Source organism: Leucoraja erinacea, chromosome 19, assembly GCF_028641065.1.
Source record: "Leucoraja erinacea ecotype New England chromosome 19, Leri_hhj_1, whole genome shotgun sequence".
NCBI classification, from domain to species: Eukaryota; Metazoa; Chordata; class Chondrichthyes; order Rajiformes; family Rajidae; genus Leucoraja; species Leucoraja erinaceus.
Window position 1 is genome coordinate 30,973,219 of NC_073395.1, and position 20,906 is coordinate 30,994,124.

Below are 20,906 nucleotides of genomic sequence, written 5' to 3' on the forward strand. Positions count from 1 at the left end.
GACTTTGATAACAATCTAAAATTTATATCTTCTGTTTATTGGCTCCCCATCCAATGGAAAGTTTGATGTATTCTTCTTCTTCTTAAGCCCTTTAGGGAGCATAGGCCATTGAGAATTGACATAGGCATAGGCCGTTTATGTATTAACGTTACTAAAACTACTATAAACTATGAACCTCAGTCAGATCATCTTATGATCTCCTGCTAGGAAATCATTTTCATCATGACTTGCCTTTGGTCGATAAAGCTAAAGACACACCATTTACAAGTCTCTCTCTGCATTCACCGACAGTTGCTTCTGTGGAGCTGAATGTTGAAATGCAAGTACAACCACAGTTAGTAACTTTGTATGTGTTGACAAAACTTAACTTCAAATATTTCATGTGTTCTGAACCTGAAAGTACAGAGAGTGATAATCTTCATGCAAATTGACACTTTATGTGTTTCAAACTGTGTTGGATTGGTGGAAGAACATGATTAAAATAAGTGTTATTGGTCAGAAATGTTTGTGTAAAGTCCCAATCTCTCCACACAATCTCTTATTGTAAACACTGCTAGATCAAATAATTTACTGCCACTAACATGAGAGTAATGATTTCCCACCAAGTGAAGCATAGGAACAAGGAACACAATTGGAACATTGGGTACATCAATCCCAATTCACCATCTTGTTAGCCAGTGGAGTTCCTTATCTTTTAAATCACAATTCCACGTATGTATTAATGCTATTAAATTTGAAATTGCTATCCATTCCTGTTTTAACTATATCAATTTGTTTTATATTTAGGGGTTTCTGGGCAGCATATTGTAGCAAGCTGTTTTACTTCAATAATATAATTACACTGAACAACATTAGTAGATTTTTAATCACATTTCCTCAATCATACTTAATGTTGACTGTTTAGCATTAGTCCCAGTTGAAAATAACTTAAGAACTCAGACATGAGTTTCCTTGGGAAGCATGCATCTTAAAAGTCACGGAAAGTACTCGACCACACCTTCTAATTTAACAATAAAAAAATTAGTGACTTGGCAAGAGGAACCATTACCCTACACCGTTGTAAATGTCCTTGACTTAATAAAATTACCATAATCTCACCCTTCAGATGCATGTGAAAATGACGTGTTATACATTTATCTCACAAAATATGAAGAAGTTACCTGCAGAGAACTTCAAATAATTCACTGATTTAGCAAGTTTATGTTTGTTTGGTTACTTTGATCACATTTAGACTTTATACTTTAAGATTTTTGCCTTCCATCACAGTGAGGAGGTGCCTGGTGAACTCACTGTGGTGGATGTTAAATTTGTGTTTATTGTGTGTTTTTGTCATTTTTATTATATGTATGACTGCAAGACAACGAAATTTTGTTCAGACCGAAAGGTCTGAATGACAAAAATAAAATTCAATTCAATTCAATAATTTGCCCAGAACTTTTTACTTCCCTCCTGCAGTGTTGGATAAGACAGCCATAAAATGTCTTCAGTTGTTACGATTGTAAACTTTGTTGGCCTCAGAAATTTGCACTAATGCTTCTTTTCCCACATAGCCAGAAATTAATATACTATGAAAATGCATTATGAACACTACAACCTCATATGGGCTCTGAACTACAATAGACTATTATTATTGTTGCACTGTTTTGCTTGTTTTTGAGTATGTGTGTATGTATGTATGTGTATATATATATAGGTATGTTTTATGTGTATATATGCACATTGAGCTTTTCTTTCTCTCTCTCATTTGTCATATCATACTATTTTTGCATATTCTGTTGTGCTGCAGCAAGTAGGAATTTCATTGTTCTAACTGGTACATATGACAATAAAACACTCTTGACTCCTCTCTTGAATTATAGTTTAGACAATAGACAATAGGTGCAGGAGTAGGTCATTCGGCACTTTGAGCCAGCACCGCCATTCACTGTGATCATGGCTGATCATCCTCAATCAGTATCCCATTCCTACCTTCTCCTCATATCCCCTGACTCCGCTATTTTTAAGAGCCCTATCTAGCTCTCTCTTGAAAGCATCCAGAGAACCTGCCTCCACTGCCCTCTGAGGCAGAGAATTCCACAGACTTACCATTCTCTGTGAGAAAAAGTGTTTCCTCGTCTCTGTTCCAAATGGCTTACCCCATATTCTTAAACTGTGGCCCCTGGTTCTGGACTCCCCCAACATAGGGAACATGTTTCTTGCCTCTAGCGTGTCCAAACCCTTAACAATCTTTTATGTTTCAATGAGCTCCCTCTCATCCTTCTAAACTCCAGAGTGTGTAAGCCCAGCTGCTCCATTCTCTCAGCATATGACTGTCCGGCAATCTCGGGAATTAACCTTGTAAACCTACGCTGCACTCCCTCAATAGCAAGAATGTCCTTCCTCAAATTAGGGGACCAAAACTGCACACAATACTCCAGGTGTGGTCTCACTAGGGCTCTGTACAACTGCAGAAGGACCTCTATGCTCCTATATTCAATTCCTCTTGTTATAAAGGCCAACATACCATTCCCTTTCTTCACTGCCTGCTGTACCTGCCTGCTTACTTTCATAGACTGATGTACAAGGACCCCCCAGATCCCGTTGTACTTCCCCTTTTCCTAACTTGATGCCATTTAGTTAGTAATCTGCCTTCCTGTTTTTGCTACCAAAGTGGATAACCTCACATTTATCCGCATTAAACTTCATCTGCCATGCATCTGCCCACTCCCCCAACCTGTCCAAGTCACCCTGCATTCTCATAGCATCCTCCTCCCAGTTCACACTGCCACCCAGCTTTGTGTCATCTGCAAATGTGCTAATGTTACTTTGAATCCCTTCATCCAAATCATTGATGTAGATTGTAAATTGTACCCCACTAGTTACTGCCTGCCATTCTGAAAGGGACCCGTTAATCCCTACTCTTTGTTTCCTGTCTGCCAACCACTTCTCTATCCATGTCAGCATTCTACCCCCAATATCATGTGCCCTAATTTTGCCCACTAATCTCCTATGTGGGACCTTATCAAATGCTTTCTGAAAGTCCAGGTACAATACATCCACTGGCTCTCCCTTGTCCATTTTCCTAGTTACATCTTCAAAAAATTCCAGAAGATTAGTCAAGCATGATTTCCCCTTCGTAAATCCATGCTGACTCGGACCTATCCAAATGTTCGGTTACCTCATCTTTTATTATTGATTCCAGCATCTTCCCCACCACCGATGACAGGCTAACTGGTCTATAATTCCCTGTTTTCTCTCTCCCGCCTTTCTTAAAAAGTGGGATAACATTAGCTGCCCTCCAATCCACAGGAACTGATCCTGAGTCTATAGAACATTGGACAATTATCACCAATGCATTCACGATTTCTCGAGCCACTTCCTTAACTACTCTGGTATGCAGACCATCAGGCCCTGGGGATTTATCAGCCTTCAGTCCCATCAGTCTATCCAACATCATTTCCTGCCTAATGTGGATTTCCATCAGTTCATCTGTCACCCCATTTTTTATCCCTATAACACATCTGTGCTATATTTTAATGCAAGCAAAACAGACACAATACAGACAGTTGGAGATATCTACCATATATCTAATCCAATTTAATTATTTCAGAGTTTGCCCTGATCTGCCCTTAAATACATTTGCAATTCATCTGCAGAATGAAAATCTCCTATCCATGAAATGTGCATCTAATTCATATTCACCCTCATTGTATCTGGATTAAACTTTTAAAATGTTCCTTACTAGCAGTATTTGATAAATTACAAACTGCACGGCAACTCAATTACTGTGACCCATGACATTCTTTTGAGATTTACATCCATCCATGACAAACTCAGATGGTTCAATAAATCTTGGTATATCTATTTTGTCGATATTATCATTAGAACATCCAATAAACTTGTACCACTGAAAATGAGTAGTGAATCAAGGACATAGCTTTAAGATGAAGGGGAAAAGATTTCATAGGAATCTGAGGGGTAAACCTTTCACAGAAAGGGCGGTAGAGTTATGGAACAAGCTGCCAGAGAAGGTAGTTGAGGCAGGAACTATCCCATCATTTAAGAAACAATTAAACAGGCACATGGACAGGACAGGTTTGGAGGGATATGGACCATATGGGGGCAGGTGGGCCTAGTGTAGCTGGGACTGGTGTGGGCGTTGGGCTGAAGGGCCTGTTTCCACACTGTGTCGCTCTATGACTTAATGACTCTATGAGTAGTGGCTTCTAACCATAAAACCCAGTGCATTTTCCAATCCTTTACCTACTTTTCCACAGTCTGCCATTCAGAGTGGAACATTCAGCAGTCCTTCGGGGATTCATACCATTTTCTAAATCATACCCTGTCCACACATACACATGTTTTAAACATGCTTTTGGTCCTTTGCCGTAATTTATTTCCCAGTGCCCTCACCCCTCTGCTCATCATCTAAGGGACGTTTTGTCCCCTCCTTGAACATTTAAAACACAACGCTGGGAATGATTGTTATGACTTTGCAGCCAATCTTCATCAATAATAAGAAGCAAGAAGGCAAATGAATTATGAGTTTTAGATTGGCGAATACAAACAGTTTTCACAGTACCTTGGTATACGTGACAATAAACTAAACTGAACTGAACTGAAGCTTATAGGTGTGCAAGGAAATAGAGAGATATGGATCACAAGCAGGCAGAGGAGATTAGTTTAATTTGGTATCATGCTCCACACAGAAATAGTGCGTCGCAGGGCCTGTTACTGTAGTGTTCTATGTTCTATGTTCTGTGATACATTAACGCCGAACCTTTAAAATGCCTTCTCAACTACTGCCTGAAACATTGCTGCCCTGGTGACCAAAATGTAAATGTTCTTCTCCCAACAGATTTGCAGTGTGGAATATTCTTTCAGACTCACCAGAAATTCACCTCAGGCACTCAGTAATTTGTTTTTTGGTCTCCTCCCTTATTTGCCTGACATTTAGTTATTCTTGACTGGGAGTATCGCTTGACATTTGTAGACTGTTTCCAAATTTGTGGCCGAGTTTTTTCCAATGCCGAAAAATAGCAAAGTTGCGAAGAGAGAACTGGATGAAGATGTCACAGAGTCTGTCAAAGATCTTCTTTCCAATGAGGACATGAATGATAACCAGTTTAAGAAGAGTGCATTGTATGTCGATGATTCGCAGACTGACAAAGATGTGGACATTGAAGAAGGATCTGATACTGAAGATGAAAGGCCAGCCTGGAATAACAAACTTCAGTACATTCTGGCACAGGTTGGCTTCTCAGTTGGTTTGGGCAATGTATGGAGATTCCCATACTTATGTCAAAAAAATGGTGGAGGTAAGGACACAGTTGCCGATATATTAATAACTATACAGTATACTTTATAACTAATAAATAGATAGGATAACAGATCTGTGCTCCCCTTAAAGGAAACAAGATTTGATTGAGAAAAATTATCCTAGTAAAGTCCTGTCCCACTTTCCTGAGTTACCACAAATTCTCCCGAGTTTCCCCCTTGATTCAAACTCGGAGAATTACGGTAATAGCCAGCCGTAGGTACTCGGGGCTATTTTGTTTACTCGTGGACATTTTTCAACAAACATCCCGACTTACCTGATGCCCCGAGTACCTATGGCTGGCATTACGAGCCGCTACTAAATATCTACGGACTCGCTACGGACATTCCCCGAATTTGAATCAAGGGAAAAACTCAGGAGAATTCATGAGTAACTCTGGAAAGTGGCACAGGGGCTTTACCAAAACCTTACAATTACCAGGGTCACGATGTGTTTAAAATTTAGAATACTAGGATTACCTTAACATTAAAATAAGCGATTTCTGGTTTGGAGAATAATTACCTGCATATAAGGCTCATTCTTAACTGCAGTCTTCTCAGATAATTTAATTGAACCTAAAGTTTTGCATTGACTGCTGAACCTGTGTTATAATGAACATCACATTCTATAGTTAAGAATAATTAATTCATTTCTTTGCTTTGCATTCTGAGGCTTAGTTGCACATTTTGGAATTGTATGCAAATAATCAAGAAGGAGCAGATAATTGATTGTGTGTCGCATTGAATAGCAGTGCGTTAAATTCAATTTGTTAAAGATTGTGGAAAACACATTTGTGAAGTGAAATATTTGATCCTAATTTAATAAATCACCGTCAATTCAAACAGAATGTCTGAAATGTAATAAATCCAAGTTGATATATTTCTTAAATATGTTTGTTGTTTTTTATGAGTTGTAATATGTCAGCTGAAAACAAAATTGCTCAAAAGATATCAGTGGCAGGTTTTCACACCATGTTTTCTCTGCAGGTGCCTACCTTGTGCCCTATTTGATTTTGCTGCTTATTATTGGGATCCCACTCTTCTTCCTGGAACTTGCAGTCGGTCAGAGAATCAGGCGAGGCAGTATTGGTGTGTGGAATTACATCAGCCCACGGCTGGGTGGAATAGGATTTTCAAGCTGCATTGTACGTTTTGAATTTTAAACAAATACCTTTTCTTTTCTGTGCTAATTCTCGAAGCATTCGTTGACAATGTCCGCGGAATCTTTCAGGAAATTTATTCTGTTTTATCTGTAAATAGACAGAAGTTCTTTCTTCAAGATCCATTCATAAATGAATGTTTTAAACCATTCTAGCATACATTGATGTATTCAGCAGTTCATGGAAGTCAGACACAACATCTTTCATTCATGGCGTGTGCCCTCCAAGGTAGTTTGATGAAACAGTAATGTTTAAAATTGCTCACAATTACAGACTATTCAAAACTTTAATTCATGCCAACTTCTTCACTTCCTAAGGTCGGGTTTTGCTGCTAGCTTATTGTACAAAGTTCATAAGAGGTGATTGTGTATAGTTGTCATGGGACAGGCCATTGGAAAAATTAGCTGACAATGTGAGTACAACTTTAGCCTCCCACTGTGAATATTCAAATGGTAAAAACAATGCCCACAAGTTGCTGCAATGAAGTAACAGCTGGAAGCAGTTTTGTTTCAGGAAAATAACGTTTTGTGTCCTGCATTTCAGATATAATACAAAATAAATCTGCCGAAACATGAAGTCACAGGTTATTAGTCCAAGGCTCCTTAAACAATATTGTCTTCAAGTACTGACCCTTTCCAACAATTTCTGATGGATGAATCAGGCTAATTATGTTTGGTCTGTCAAAGTACCAAATTTTCTGAGAGTTGGTATGGAAAATATCAACCTCTGTTTTGCTAATTTATTATTTGATGTGAGGAAAACCTTGGCACACTGTGGAACACAAAACAATTGTTATATAAAACAAAGCTGATTTGGAGCAAGAACATTCATCTCAGTCAAAGCATCAACTGTAAAGTTATATGCAGGCAAATGGGATTAGCCCAGTTCGACCAGTTGGGCCAAAGGGCCTGTTTTAAGTGCTGTATGACTCTATGAAAGGCACCAATCATTGTATTCTTAGATGAAAAACTCAGAAAAGTAAAAGTGCTGCAGAAATTAATTGCTGCTTCTTTTTAAAAACATTTTGAAGACGTTTCCAGCCTGCATGCCAGCCAGGTTTTTAATGTTTATCAGGTGGGAAGGTTCCTGGGAAGTGAATGGCAAGTAAGCTTGATGCATCATGGAGCACTGGGTCAGACAGTTCGCCAACGTTGTGGAAGGCGTGATGGGGAGTGTTGGAGACTGAATCAAAAGTCACTGTGGTCTCTGAAATCACAAGACCCACATCAGAATACCCAATGGAATCTGCTAATCACATGGTCTGACTCCACAGAACCAAAGCTTATGGAGGAAGCTCGCTGCTCCTCTGAAGTAAGAAACTTGTAATTGTGATGACTATCTCATGGATTCAGTCTCTCACGAGCTCAGCATCGACAGTATGATCTCTTTCAATTTTTGGTACCAAGATTGTAGAGGATAAGTCAGCTTGTGAACTCCGGAGGCAAGGACATTCATTTGCTGCAGGAAACTCTAGGATATTTAATCTTAAAGCAATCCATTGAATCTGAAATTAACAAGTACTAAATTCACAATAAAGGGAAAATAATGTGCATGCATTAAACCTATGTAAACTATTGTGCATCATAATTTACGGATTAAACAATTTAAAGCATTTTTAATAAGAAGCTTGCAGTGTGGCATCTTATGTTTAACCCAAGAAAAGAAATGTGAGATACATCTTGGTGTTTTGATTTTAGGTGTGCTTCTTTGTAGCTCTTTACTACAATGTCATTATTGGTTGGAGTTTATTTTACTTCTCCAAGTCATTTCAGCACCCACTGCCCTGGGATCAGTGCCCCTTGGAAAAAAATGGGACCCAGACCTGTGAGTATACAAATACGTTGTGTGTATTTAAAACAAAACCAGCAAGTGCTGGAAGAACTCAGCAGATCAGGCTGCATCTGCTGGAAGTGAGACTGGTTCAACATTTCAGATCTGGACCTCTTCATCAGAACAGTAAAGGATGATAGGATACTACTGGGGTGGCCATGGAGATCAGATGTGAACAAGGTTACTTGATCAATAAGTGAATGGGAGCAGTGGAAGGGTAAGAACAGAGATGAAAAAACCCTAAACAATACCATGTTGGAGTTGCAAAGTGCGGAGTTGGAGGACAAGTTGAGCATTTCCTCCACTCCCAGAGAAATTAAAGGACCAAAGCACCAAGTTGAGCTAAAATTACAGATGGATCATTGATGCGGACCAAGGAATCAAATTGCCTGAATTCGTGGAATTCAATATTGAGTATAGGAGGTTCCAACATGCATGGACGGACGTCGGATGCTGTTCCTCCAGCTAATGTTGGATCTCATTGTGAGATTACTGGAGGCCAAGTTGGAGTGGGATGACAAATTAAAGGGGCAGACAAGGAGAAGATCAAGGTCGCCCCCTGTGGACTGAACACTGGTCGATCGACACAAAAACCTGGAGTAACGGCGGGACAGGTGGCATCTCTGCAGAGAAGGAATGGGTGATGTTTCGGGTCGAAGTCAAGTCTGAAGAAGGATCTCAATGCAAAACATCACCCATTCCTTCTCTCCAGAGATGCTGCCTGTCCTGCTGAATTACTCCAGCTTTTTGAGTCTATCTCTGGTTCAAACCAGCATCTGCAGTTCCTCCCTTCACTACATTTCGACTGAACTCTGGTGTTCTGCAAAGCAATCACTCAATTTGTGTAAATTTCAGGTGGAGACTTCATTGTAAACACCAGAGGCAGTGCACAGGAATGGAAGAAGTGAAGATGAATCATTGCTTTATTTTGAAGTACAGTTGGTGGGAAGGGAAGAGGTGAATGGACAAATGTTGCATTGCTGCGGTTCCAAGGGAAGGTGCCATAAGATAGGAGGTGATTAGTGAAAATGGAAAAGTGGATCAGGGAGACACAACCAAACTGTCCCTGTGAAATGCTGAAAGGGGAGGTGAGGTGATGTGTCTCGTGATGGAAGCTCTGTGAAGGTTGAAGAAATTGCAGAGAATTTTCTGTTGAATATGGAGACCAGTGGGGTGGAAGGTGAAGGACCAGGGGAACTCTGTACTTCTACTGCCCTAGAGTAGGGGTAAGAGCAGAACCACAGGAGGTGGATGAGGTGAGTGGCATGGTTAACAGTTATAGTGGGGAGGCATAGTTCACAGAGCACAAAGGCACCTATTTCAAACGCACATGTGTGGAAATATTCACTTTTGGAGCAGATACGACAGAGGAACTGGAGGAATAGAATAGAGTCCTAAAGGAAGCAGGGAGTGACAAAGAGTAGTTAAGATCGCTGTGGGAGTCAGTAGGATTATAATAGATGTTAATAGCTACACTATCAGCTGAGATGGAGATAAAGAGATCCAGAAAAGGAAGGGAAGAATCAGACATTGACGCTCTGAAGACGAGGGAAAGGCAGGAAGAAATTTAGCATACAAAATATGAAATTTGCAATTGTGGAGGAGACAGTGCCAATGCAATCATTGATGTACTGTAAAAAAAGTTGACAGAGCAGCTCTGGGTAGGACTGAAACAAAGACTGTTCCACATCTTCCACAAAGAACAGGCGTAGCTAGGCCCAGTTAGAGGCCCAGTTGGCATCTGGCCTATCTAGAGGTTAGTTCAGAAGTGCCACTTTTGTCAGCATGTTTGATGGTAATATCAGGGTTGGTTCTCTGTGAATGGAGTTCTGCATGTTCAGAAGAGGATGGGTTAGAATACAAGAGGGAGTTGAAAAGTCAAGACAGTCAATGTCACGTCGGCATTTACCAATCCAGGGAGGGTAAATTGGCAGGAGGGAGGTGTCGAGTGGGTCAGGAGTATCGATGGGTGAAAGGGTTCCACAGAACATGGCAGAGCCGGAGACTGAAGGAGTGTTGTGGTCTGAGGAGAGTGAAAGGGAGAAAATCCTGAAAGTTATTGGAACGGAAGAGCAGTTTGTGCCCTCATTGTGCCACTTTTCCATGCAATACTTGTCATTTCACCTTTTCCCTTCCCACCATTCATGGGCCAAAGCATTCTTGCCAAGTGAAGCAGTGATTCATTTGCACTTCTTCCAGTCTAGCGCAACACATTCTGTGTGCACAATCTGATCCCTACATTGTGGAAAGCTAATGCAGATTGAGTGATTGCTTTGTGGTGTACATAGGTTCAGTCTACGTAGCTTTCTGTTGTTTGTCACTTCAATTCCTCATCTCACTCCCACTTGCCCTATCAGTCTGTGGCCTCCTGTACTGTCACACTGAGGCCCAGTGCAAGCTGGAGGAACACAACCTCACACTCTGCTGTGCACAAGACAGCCGTCTGGTCACAACATTGGATTCTACATCTTAATGCATCTTGATTTCTCAGTCTCTATCAGTCATCTATTTGTAATTTTAGTTTAGTTTGATTTTTTTACCTTTCTTTCACTCTCTGGGGGTGAAAGATACACTAAGACTGAATTGCCAGGCATATCCTTTCAAAATAATTTTGGACTGATGTATGGAAGAACTAATGAGGTATATGAGATAAATGCAGGCAAATGGGATGATCCTAAAATGCCATATGGATTGGCATGGATGCGTTGGGTCGAAGGGCCTGTTTCCGTGCTGCATAGATCTATGACTATAATTCCATGATTCCTTGTCGTCCACATTTTGCGACCCCCACATTTTTATGTATGTATTCTCACTCTTTAATTTTCCCGTTCATTCATTGACTAGATTATTCTGTTTACAGTTTATCTCCATGATCACCCTGATTTCATCCTATTGGGGACGGAATTCCCCTTCCCCACCTGCCCTAAAGTTTTCTAAACTTATGATGGGTCTGACCTGAAACATTGACTCTGTTTCTCTTCCCACTGATTCACTAAACCTGAAGAAGGGTCCCGACTCAAAATGTCACCTATCCATCTTCTCCAGAATTACTGCCCCACCTGCTGAGTTACTCCAGCACTTTGTGTTTTACTAAGTATTTTAAGTGCTTTATGTTTTTGTTTTTAGATTTCCAGCACGTGCCCCGTTTTTTTTGTTTGATTTATGCTGTGTATTTGTACCATTATATTGTATTGAATGATGCAGTGTCCTTCTGTTTGTTTTAGTTGTTGTTCCTGAATGTGAAAAAAGCTCAGCCACAACCTATTTTTGGTACAGAGAAGCATTGGATATATCCGACTCCATCTCAGAGAGTGGCGGTCTGAACTGGAAGATGACTGTCTGCCTGTTCATAGCCTGGTTTATGGTGTGTCTTGCCATGATCAAAGGCATTCAATCTTCTGGAAAGGTTGGTGGTTTTGTAATCTCTGGTGAGCATCATTCAATTTAAGATTGTTATCTATAATTTGGCAGTCTTCCAATCAGGCAAAATATTTGTAAGTATGAGTGATAACATGTATTCACTACTAGGCGGAAGTGAAGACTTTGTGCTTGCTTCCAGTGTGAGTGCTCATTCAACAGATCATCAAATCCAAAGAATACACACAATGCGTTCTTTGTTCTGGCCATTCATTTTAATGTAAGATTTATCCCAGAAATTGAGAGAATCCAGTCCTTAAAAATATAGAACTGTATAATTTCAGCACTAAAATTAAATTTATTCAAAACCATTATCAACTTGATGAATATTATGATTTGGGATCAAGACTTTCCAGTTATTTCAACTATTTCTCAACCTGTATAAAATCATCCAGAAATGTTATCCATTATCCACGCTCCTGCTAAGACTTCGAAGTTCATTTTATGAAGTCAGTGGAGTGAATTTAATAGGCATAGCATAATACACTAACATTACCATATCATGCATTAAGCTAAACTGACAGGAAATAAATTTAAAGACATATTTAGCCTAAATTTCCACTTTAAATTTCAGCTGAAATAGTCCAGACCTGGGAAAAAACATAAGGAATAGGAGTACAATTCGGCCATTTGGCCCATCACGTCTACTCCGCCATTCAATCATGGCTGCTCTATCTCACCCTCCTAACCCCATTCTCCTGCATTCCCCCCATAACCTCTGACACTAGTTGCTATTTGAATGAGCTCACTATTTCCATGCAAACAAAATTTATATTCAAATACAAGAGATTGGATGTGACATATCCATTCTCTGATTTGTTTATGGTATGTTCTTAATTTTAATGTGAGTAAACTCATGTGAGTTTAAACAGGGTAGTGTTTTGAGCAGCGTAATATTTGGATCCGTGTGACATTATTTTTGTCATTTGTAGCTTGGTAATCTGCATGTCTATTAAACTAAGAACAAGCATGAACGAGACATGCAGTTTTGACCATTAATTCATTGCTTCAAACTTTACAAAATCAGTGCTGTTATGGTTTTTATTTAACCCAACCAGTTTTGACTCTCTGAGTTCAGTCATAATTCCACTTATTCCTGCAATTCCACTTGAACATCCCTGCATAGACTAGTGATAATTTTCACTTCCAGTTCCTCCATAAGAGAGTTCTCATATTGAACTATTTTTTCTCTATCCATCAAGTACAAGATGTTATCGTCATTTCTTGGCCACTGAGGTCAAACCATCAATTGTGTCTCCCAATGCCATCAGTATTGATCTCACCTGCAATCTGGTCTCATAGGAATCTGATGCAAGTGCAGACTTCATGCCCCATCATTTATAGCTGTAAACCCTAAAAGGGAAGCAGCCAGAAGAGTAATTAGAGCATTCAAGGGATTCCAACCAAGTGCTTGTTTTATATCTAGCAGCATTGCAATGTCACTTAAACAATCCACAGACCATTGGGGATACAAGTCAGGAGGCTGTAATCATAGCACAAGCTTAAACAATCCTTAACTCCCGTCAAAAACACCTCTGGGTGTTTAAAGCTTTAGGGTGGCATGGTGGTGCAGCAGTAGAGTTGCTACCTTACAGCGCCAGAGACCCGGGTTTGATTCTGACTAAGGGTGCTGCCTGTGTGAAGTTTGTACGTTCGCCCCATGCCCTGTGTGTGTTTTCCCCGGGTGCTCCGGTTTTTTCCCACTCTCCAAGTTTGTAGGTTATTTGCCTTCGGTAAAGATTGTAAATTGTCCCTAGTGTGTAGGATAGTGCTAGTGTACAGGGATTGCTGGGTGGCATGGACTCAGTGGGCCGAAGAGCCTGTTTCCATTCTGTATCTCCAAACCAAACTAAAAACCTGAAAGAAATTGTTTAAATGATTAGAATTCTGAGCCTTAAGGGCTTCCACGCGTCCACGGCACTCACTGCTTATGAAAACTGTCACATTTAAAATCTGTTGCTCTACTTGACTCTAACCACTTCTTTGTAGGTCCTGCTGTAACCCCCTTGCTGACTATTTGCCCTGGCAGATTTCCGACCTTTCCAAATTGCAGGCTGCCCGTAAGCAGTTCACGTTTACTCCATTTCTGTCTAAGTGCCACTGTACAACCATGGGGAATTGGTTGTCCTGCCAGATCTATGAGACAAGCAGAGAACCTGACCTTCCTTCCACAACAATGTCAGCCAGTGTACCTTTAAACTCTCTCTTTCTTCATTGGTAATGAAGACATTGGGCATTTTTTCACTTCCATCACCTGAATGGTAAACATGAGAGGAAAATTACAAACTTTTAGGAAAGACTAAGGTTATATCCTGCCAAAAGATTGCCCACATTAAAGACAGAATCCCCTCATCTACAGGGCTGTGTGTCTGATTCAATTTGTGTTACGTGAAGAAGCATGTTTTGAACTATGAGGTAGCTCATGTGGATTATGGTCCTTCCTATCAACATGTTTTTGGTCTGTTGATGTTGGCTTCCCCGAACTTTGAACATCGGGCAATTATATAGAGACAGTAAAATATAGGGGAATGGATCGTAATTGTAGATTCATGGAGTTCATGAAGAGAGACAGTGGGAATGTTTGTTTTATTCAGTTTGTTTAATGAACAAGGATGCTACAGAGCAACAAACTGCCACACGCAATGTTTCAGATACATTTTTTCCCAAATGCGGTTGGCTAGAAAATGTTGTTCAGAAGGGCAGCTTTGTGCAACTTGATGGATGACTACCAAAAGCAATGGACAATTAGCCAAAGGGAAGAGGCAACTTGGCTGAGAGACATAAAAGTCATGACAAAGGAGACAACCTGAACATAGATATTTAACCTATATAGCCTATATAAAAATATGAGAGGCTAAGATAGGATAGCAGTCAGAATCTTTTTCCCAGGGTGGAAACACTAGAGGGCATAGTCATAAAATCAGAGGAGATGTGAGGGGCAAGTTTTTATACAGAGAGTAGTGGGGGTCAGGAATGCATTGCAAGGGGTAGTGTTGGAGGCAGATATGATAGTGGTGTTTAACATGGAAGCGCAGAGAATAGAGGGATATGGATCATGTACAGGCAGATGTGATCAGTTTAACTTGGCAATATATTTGGCTCAAATATTGTGGGCCTATGTTCTATGTTCCAGATAACACACAAGGCATATGGTCTTTGCAGAAATTATCAGGAATAATTCCCAAATGTATATCACCAGCAATAATAACAAACACATTGAGTGCTTAATAGATGTTTCTAAGATTGGGAAATATAGATTTTGCAGAAATGTACATCATTACAATTCAGATCTTTAGTATTGTCATTGACAGACTGTTTGCTGTATTAAGAATGCTGCCTTTTTGAAAAAAAAAACCTAAGATTATTTATACAGTAAATGGTTGAAATCCATAGTATCAAAAAATATTTCTCAATATCAATATCGAACACATGTTTGCGGGAAGGTTATTTTAACGGAGATAAAATCACTGCTCTGCTAAATTAAGACAGTTTAAAATATAGTTTAAATGAGGAATTTTTTGGAAAAAAAACTTAACACCTTTTATTTCCCATAAATTAATGTAACTAATAACAGAATCTTTAGGTGAAGGCTAAATATTTATTACCATAGCAGTTCCTAATCTTTTGTTCTCTGGAGTTAGGTCAGCTTTTTGCCCCTGGAAAGCACAAGTTCTGATTGTAGCCATTAGTTGCCATTAGTAGCAAAGAAGTCCCTCAGCCATCCGTCTGTGAAAGCACCCACAGTGAAGCAGGCTAGATGTAAATGAGGTTGGCTCAGAAGAATCGTCGAGCGATCACTAGCTGCGCTGAACACAGAATTTTAATAATGTGCCATCTGGCCGATATACATGATCCACACCAGTCATGCTCATTATAATCCTGCAACTTAAGTTCATCTACAAACAGAAGAGTGTATGATTTGGATAATTAAATGAAAGCTTCTTAATTAATAATTTCAAAAGAAAATAACTTTGCTTCATGATATTTTTCAATCTGCTGCCCTGCCACCACCTCCACACCAAATTTTACACAACAGTTGGCCAATTTCATGCCATTTCCATATATTTACAGTGGAGCAGAGGCAGAGCTGCTGCCTCATAGCGCCAGAGACCTGGGTTCGATATTGACTACAGGCACTGCCTGTGTGGAGTTTGTACGTTCTCCCCGTGATCGGGTTTTGGCCGGGTGCTCTGGTTTCTCCCACATTCCAAATACGCACAGGTTTATAGGTTAATTGGCTCCTGTAAATATCCTCTAATGTGTAGGATGCGAAAGTGGGATAACGTAGAAGTATTGTACGGGTGATCGATTTCGGCATTTACTCAGTGGGCCAAAGGGCCTATTTGCTAGCTGTATCTCTAAACTAAAAAGGCTGTATCTCTAAACTAAACTAAAGATACAATTCATGTTGGAATTTTAATTATAACCTACAGCTTTGCACTTTTGTGCACAGCTTTTATAATTCCTGGCTGCACTTGTGATTTGGGTTATGCTTTCATTAACGTCTGGATGAAGATTTATTTGAATGCACAGTAGAAATCCGTGACTAGTACGCGGCATGGCAATCATTGCAGTTAACCATCTGACTGACCATGCCACACGTACTCCTCATGCCAAGAGAATGCCCAGATGTGCTTCCCAAGCATCTACGTTTGTTATGGGTCAGTAGCTTTAAAATTCTGTTGCATATCACCTGTTGTTTGGCTGCATCTGTTTGCCATATGTTGCACTTGTGCACTTTTTTAATTCAAATCATAGCATTTGCCATTTTAGGAACAGAGCCAACACGTGTGACACTGTTGCAAACCAGATGCGAGTAGTAGATTAGGCAGATCATGATGTCAAGCAGCGTGCAATGCTAATTTAATGCCAATGCTGTCAAATAAGATTTCAATTTTGCAGTTAACGCCATGTGTACAGAGGATCAGTGTATAGGAACAGAAAGAACCCTCCCCTATTTAAAGGGATCCTCAATCAGTTGTAGTTTAGTTGCACATTTTAATGCACATGCTATTGTTTTGTGTTTACATATCACGCTAGAGTTTGTATTATCCATAAGGAGTCTTGAGGGAGGAATATGTGTTCTCACTTCAGATAGTCATACAGCGTAGAAACGGGCCCTATAGCCAAACTTGCCCACACCAACCAACATGTCCCATCTACACTAGTTCCAGCTGCTTACGTTTGGCCCATATTCCTCTAAATCTGCCCTATCCATGTACCTGTCTAAATGTTTCTTGAACATTGCGATAGCACCTGCGTCAACTACCTCCTCCAACAGCTCGTTCCACTCACCCACGACCCTTTTTTGTGAAAAGGTGAAAGATCTTCAGAAAAGCGCTCATGATTTAAGACATCAGTGAAAACCCTTTAAGGTAACTGAGAAGGGTGTAATGATGAGCACTGCAAAGCTGGAGGGCAGTAGGGGAAAGAAGGCCTTCAGCAAGGAGATACTGGCTATCCTGGATGTTTTGGGGACTGTGTCTCAATGTGCACTTCAATGGCTCAGCTTCAATGAGGAAGTTTGAACAGCTAACTGCAGCTAAAGTCACTGCTGGTGATGAGGCCAAGAGCCAAGTTGCCCATCATTCTGAAAGCCATGGTAGCCATTAGCCTGTAGTCTTCTTGCACTTCCTGGCGCAAGGAATATCTGTAATATCTCACAGTGTCAGCACAACTACTGGAAAAGAGAAGTTGTAAGCAGTCCCTGCTATGGGAGAGCATAACTGCCCTCAATCTCCACTGCAACTGCAGATTCAGATTCAATTTTAATTGTCATTGTCAGTGTACAGTACAGAGACAACGAAATGCATTAGACAACGAAATGCACAACTGCAGTTTACCTATATGGACAGGGTGTCATTATGAGCACTCATTTAAATTTGAGGGGATAGATATGAGGCGAGTTGTGTATTGTAGTGGCAAGATGTTAAGTTTTTGAATAATAAAAATAATAATACATTTTATTAATGGGCGCCTTTCAAGAGACTCAAGGACACTTTACAAAAATTTAGCAGGTAGAGGAAAAACATGTAAGGGGAATGAAATAAATAGTAGAAACATGACTAGTACACAAAGTAAAGACAGAATTCAATTTAAAACACAATATGAGGCAATTAATGCACAGATGAAAAGGGAGGGGGACGTGGGGCTAAGGATAGGCAGAGGTGAAGAGATGGGTTTTGAGGCGGGACTGGAAGATGGTGAGGGACACGGAATTGTGGATCAGTTGGGGGAGGGAGTTCCAGAGCCTGGGAGCTGCCCTGGAGAAGGCTCTGTCCCCAAAACTGCGGAGGTTGGACTTGTGGATGGAGAGGAGACCGGCTGATGTGGATCTGAGGGACCGTGAGGGTTGGTAGGGGGGGGGGGGTGAGAGGAGGTCAGTGAAATATGGGGGGGACAGCAGATGGTGGAGGGCTTTGTAGGCGAGGACCAGGATGTTGTAGGTGATCCGGTGGGAGATGGGAAGCCAGTGAAGTTGTTTGAGGACTGGAGTGATGTGATGCCAGGATTTGGTGTGGGTGATGAGTCGGGCGGCTGCGTTCTGGACCAGTTGGAGTCGGCTGATGTAGGTGGAGCTGATGCCAAGGAGAAGTGAGTTGCAATAGTCCAGTCGGGAGGAGATGAAGGCATGGATGAGTCTTTCAGCAGTGGGAGGTGTGAGAGAGGGTCTTAGTTTGGCGATGTTGCGGAGATGAAAGAAGGAGGTTTTAATGACATGGCGGATGTGAGGCTCAAGGGAGAGGGTGGAATCAAAGATCACGCCAAGGTTGCGGGCCTGGGGAGATGGGGAGACGGTGGTGCCGTCGATGGTGAGAGTGGGGTTATTCCCAGGAGCTCACAGTGGCCTTTCATGATATGTTTATTCTGCACCACTTTAAGGTTCATGTCTTAACTGAGCCACTGGGTCAAGTCAGAAAGTGACTTGGGTTTTCCTCCTACCACCGAGCTCATGACTGCAGCCCGACCCACACACGGAATGGTGCAGCATGTGTACAAAATGGCCAAGCTGTCATCTGCAGCCTGATAAACCGGGCCGTCGAGACATCGTCAGAGGAGCGTTAAAGTTTTAAACACCTCGGGTCCAAAGATTTACCTGTGATTCTCCATGTTCTACACAACTTCATAATGATCTGGGTTCAGGGCAGATCAACAGTTATGCAACAGGAGGAGAAGGGGGATGGGTTGAGTGGTGAATGAAGGGAGAAGGACACAGGGTGATGACAGTGGTACAAGACTTGTGCCAACTATGCTGCCCTGTAAACACGGCCTTGGTCCACTGCCGACACACTCTTTGGCAGAATGTGCCATCTCAAACAAAATAAATTTACACGCAAGCTGACACAGCCAAGTGCTATTGAACCATTGAACTAATATTTGATGTTGGCACTTTAAGTTTATAATTGATAGGTCAGAATAAAATTAAGATAACAAGAAGAATTCCATCCCTAAAGTTATGAGACAAGTATTCTCTGTTATGGTCCATTTTCTGATAAAATCTTTGCAGGACCTATTTGGTATATGTCAACATGGCAGCTGAAGAAAGATTGTTCAATTTGTGGTATTTTTACGCTTATTCGCTTCAGCAGTACTAGGACTATTACATTTGGGGAAATGTATTCACTTGGTTCCTTTTTTCTTTATTATTGCTGATATCAATGGTCTCTATACATTTTTCTGAGCATCACTTGCACCTGCAGAACCTATTGTAGAAACATTAGTAAATTATTGAATTATATACGAGTTTAGAAGGCATATTTTCATTTACATAAAGCAAAAAAGAACCTCTGTGTTCATTCTGCCGATCTTGGAATATAATAATTTTATGTATTCCTCTCTTAAATTTGATTCCAGTGATATAAATTGAATCAAATTGCAGCAGAATGGTAAGATTAAACGAGAACTTACCAGTTCGAAGTTTGATCATTATTTTATAATGAGTATGTTGAGGGAATACGTGAAGAACCCTGCCAGGACGCATGCGTGTCATTCTTCAAAACAGCAGTGTGAAATCACAGATAACTGTAATGACTTAAACATAGTAAGATTAGAGAAAGAAATACCAGTTGAGTATATGATCATGGGTGGGAGCGGAGGGCACGTATTCCCTCAACGTACTCCTCATAAAATAATGATCAAACTTCGAACTGGTAAGTTCTCGTTTAATCTTACTATTTTACTTCGGAGTCACGTGAGTGACTACGTGAAGATTTCAAAGCTCTGTGATTTCATGCCGTGGAAACAAGTCCATGCATCACATCTGCCTTAATGACTGTAGGAGGAATTGTGTCAACATATTTTAGACAATTCCTGAGCATCTTCAGGACAATACTCACATCCCATATTTGGGAGTACCTGGTTCTTGAGGGATTGGTATTAAAAATTCCCCTCATAAGTTTTGTTACCAGTGGGTGAGTTCCAACAGGGTGACGCTCTGTTCCTTGCCATAGATAAGGCACTTCTGGCGCAGTTGATGGCGCTATAACTGAGCCCTTCATCATAATGGAGGCCTGCCAGGTATTCCAGAACAGACGGGATGTTCATATCTCTGTAGGTGATGCTGTTTTTGTTACAATACATCTCCCACTTCCTGATATAGACCAGATACTGTTTTTTGGTGGACTGTCTTTGGGCCGCCGAAATCATATTCACTGTTCGGTCCGTCAGTCCCAGCTGTAGTAGAGGTATTTTTAAACTCTACAAATTAATAAATTCAAATAGTTATGGCATGGGTGGCTATCCCTTGTTACGGGATGAACCAACAAGTCTGGTCCTTTCGGGATGGTGATACATGGTTCTAAGACCATGTTCATTATCACTGGTAGAAATTCCAAATGGTAAATTAGTTAGGGCATCGGGTACTACCAAATTACCAGACGAACAGAGTCTGGTCTATTCGGGATTGTGATACATGGTTCTAATACCATGTTCATTATCACTGGGAACCATGGTTGGAGGGAATGGGTAAATACCAAAATACCAGACGCAGAGTCCTGCTGTATTTTCCTTACTTTGCGACTGATATTACACCCGAAGCAGAACGGGAGGAATGTATAAATAAACAATTCCCTCCCCCCCCAATGCAGCGAAAATGCATCTGTGGCCGCTGCCATAGGGTCTGGTTCCCATGAAACATAATTTGATAACTGGTGATTAAGCCTGGATGCGAATAGATCGATATCTGGTGTTCCATATCGTGCTGTA

General features: G+C 40.8%; 1 protein-coding gene across 1 annotated transcript in view; it reads left to right on the forward strand.

Moving 5' to 3' along the window:
- slc6a15 (solute carrier family 6 member 15) overlaps positions 1-20,906 on the forward strand; it is a 43,751-nt gene that overhangs the window by 6,449 nt on the left and 16,396 nt on the right. Inside the window, exons 2-5 of the mRNA XM_055650757.1 lie at positions 4,838-5,297; positions 6,283-6,440; positions 8,153-8,279; positions 11,510-11,691. Coding sequence (XP_055506732.1) covers positions 5,006-5,297; positions 6,283-6,440; positions 8,153-8,279; positions 11,510-11,691 — 759 coding nt within the window. The 5' untranslated portion in view covers positions 4,838-5,005. The remainder of the gene's footprint in view (positions 1-4,837; positions 5,298-6,282; positions 6,441-8,152; positions 8,280-11,509; positions 11,692-20,906) is intronic.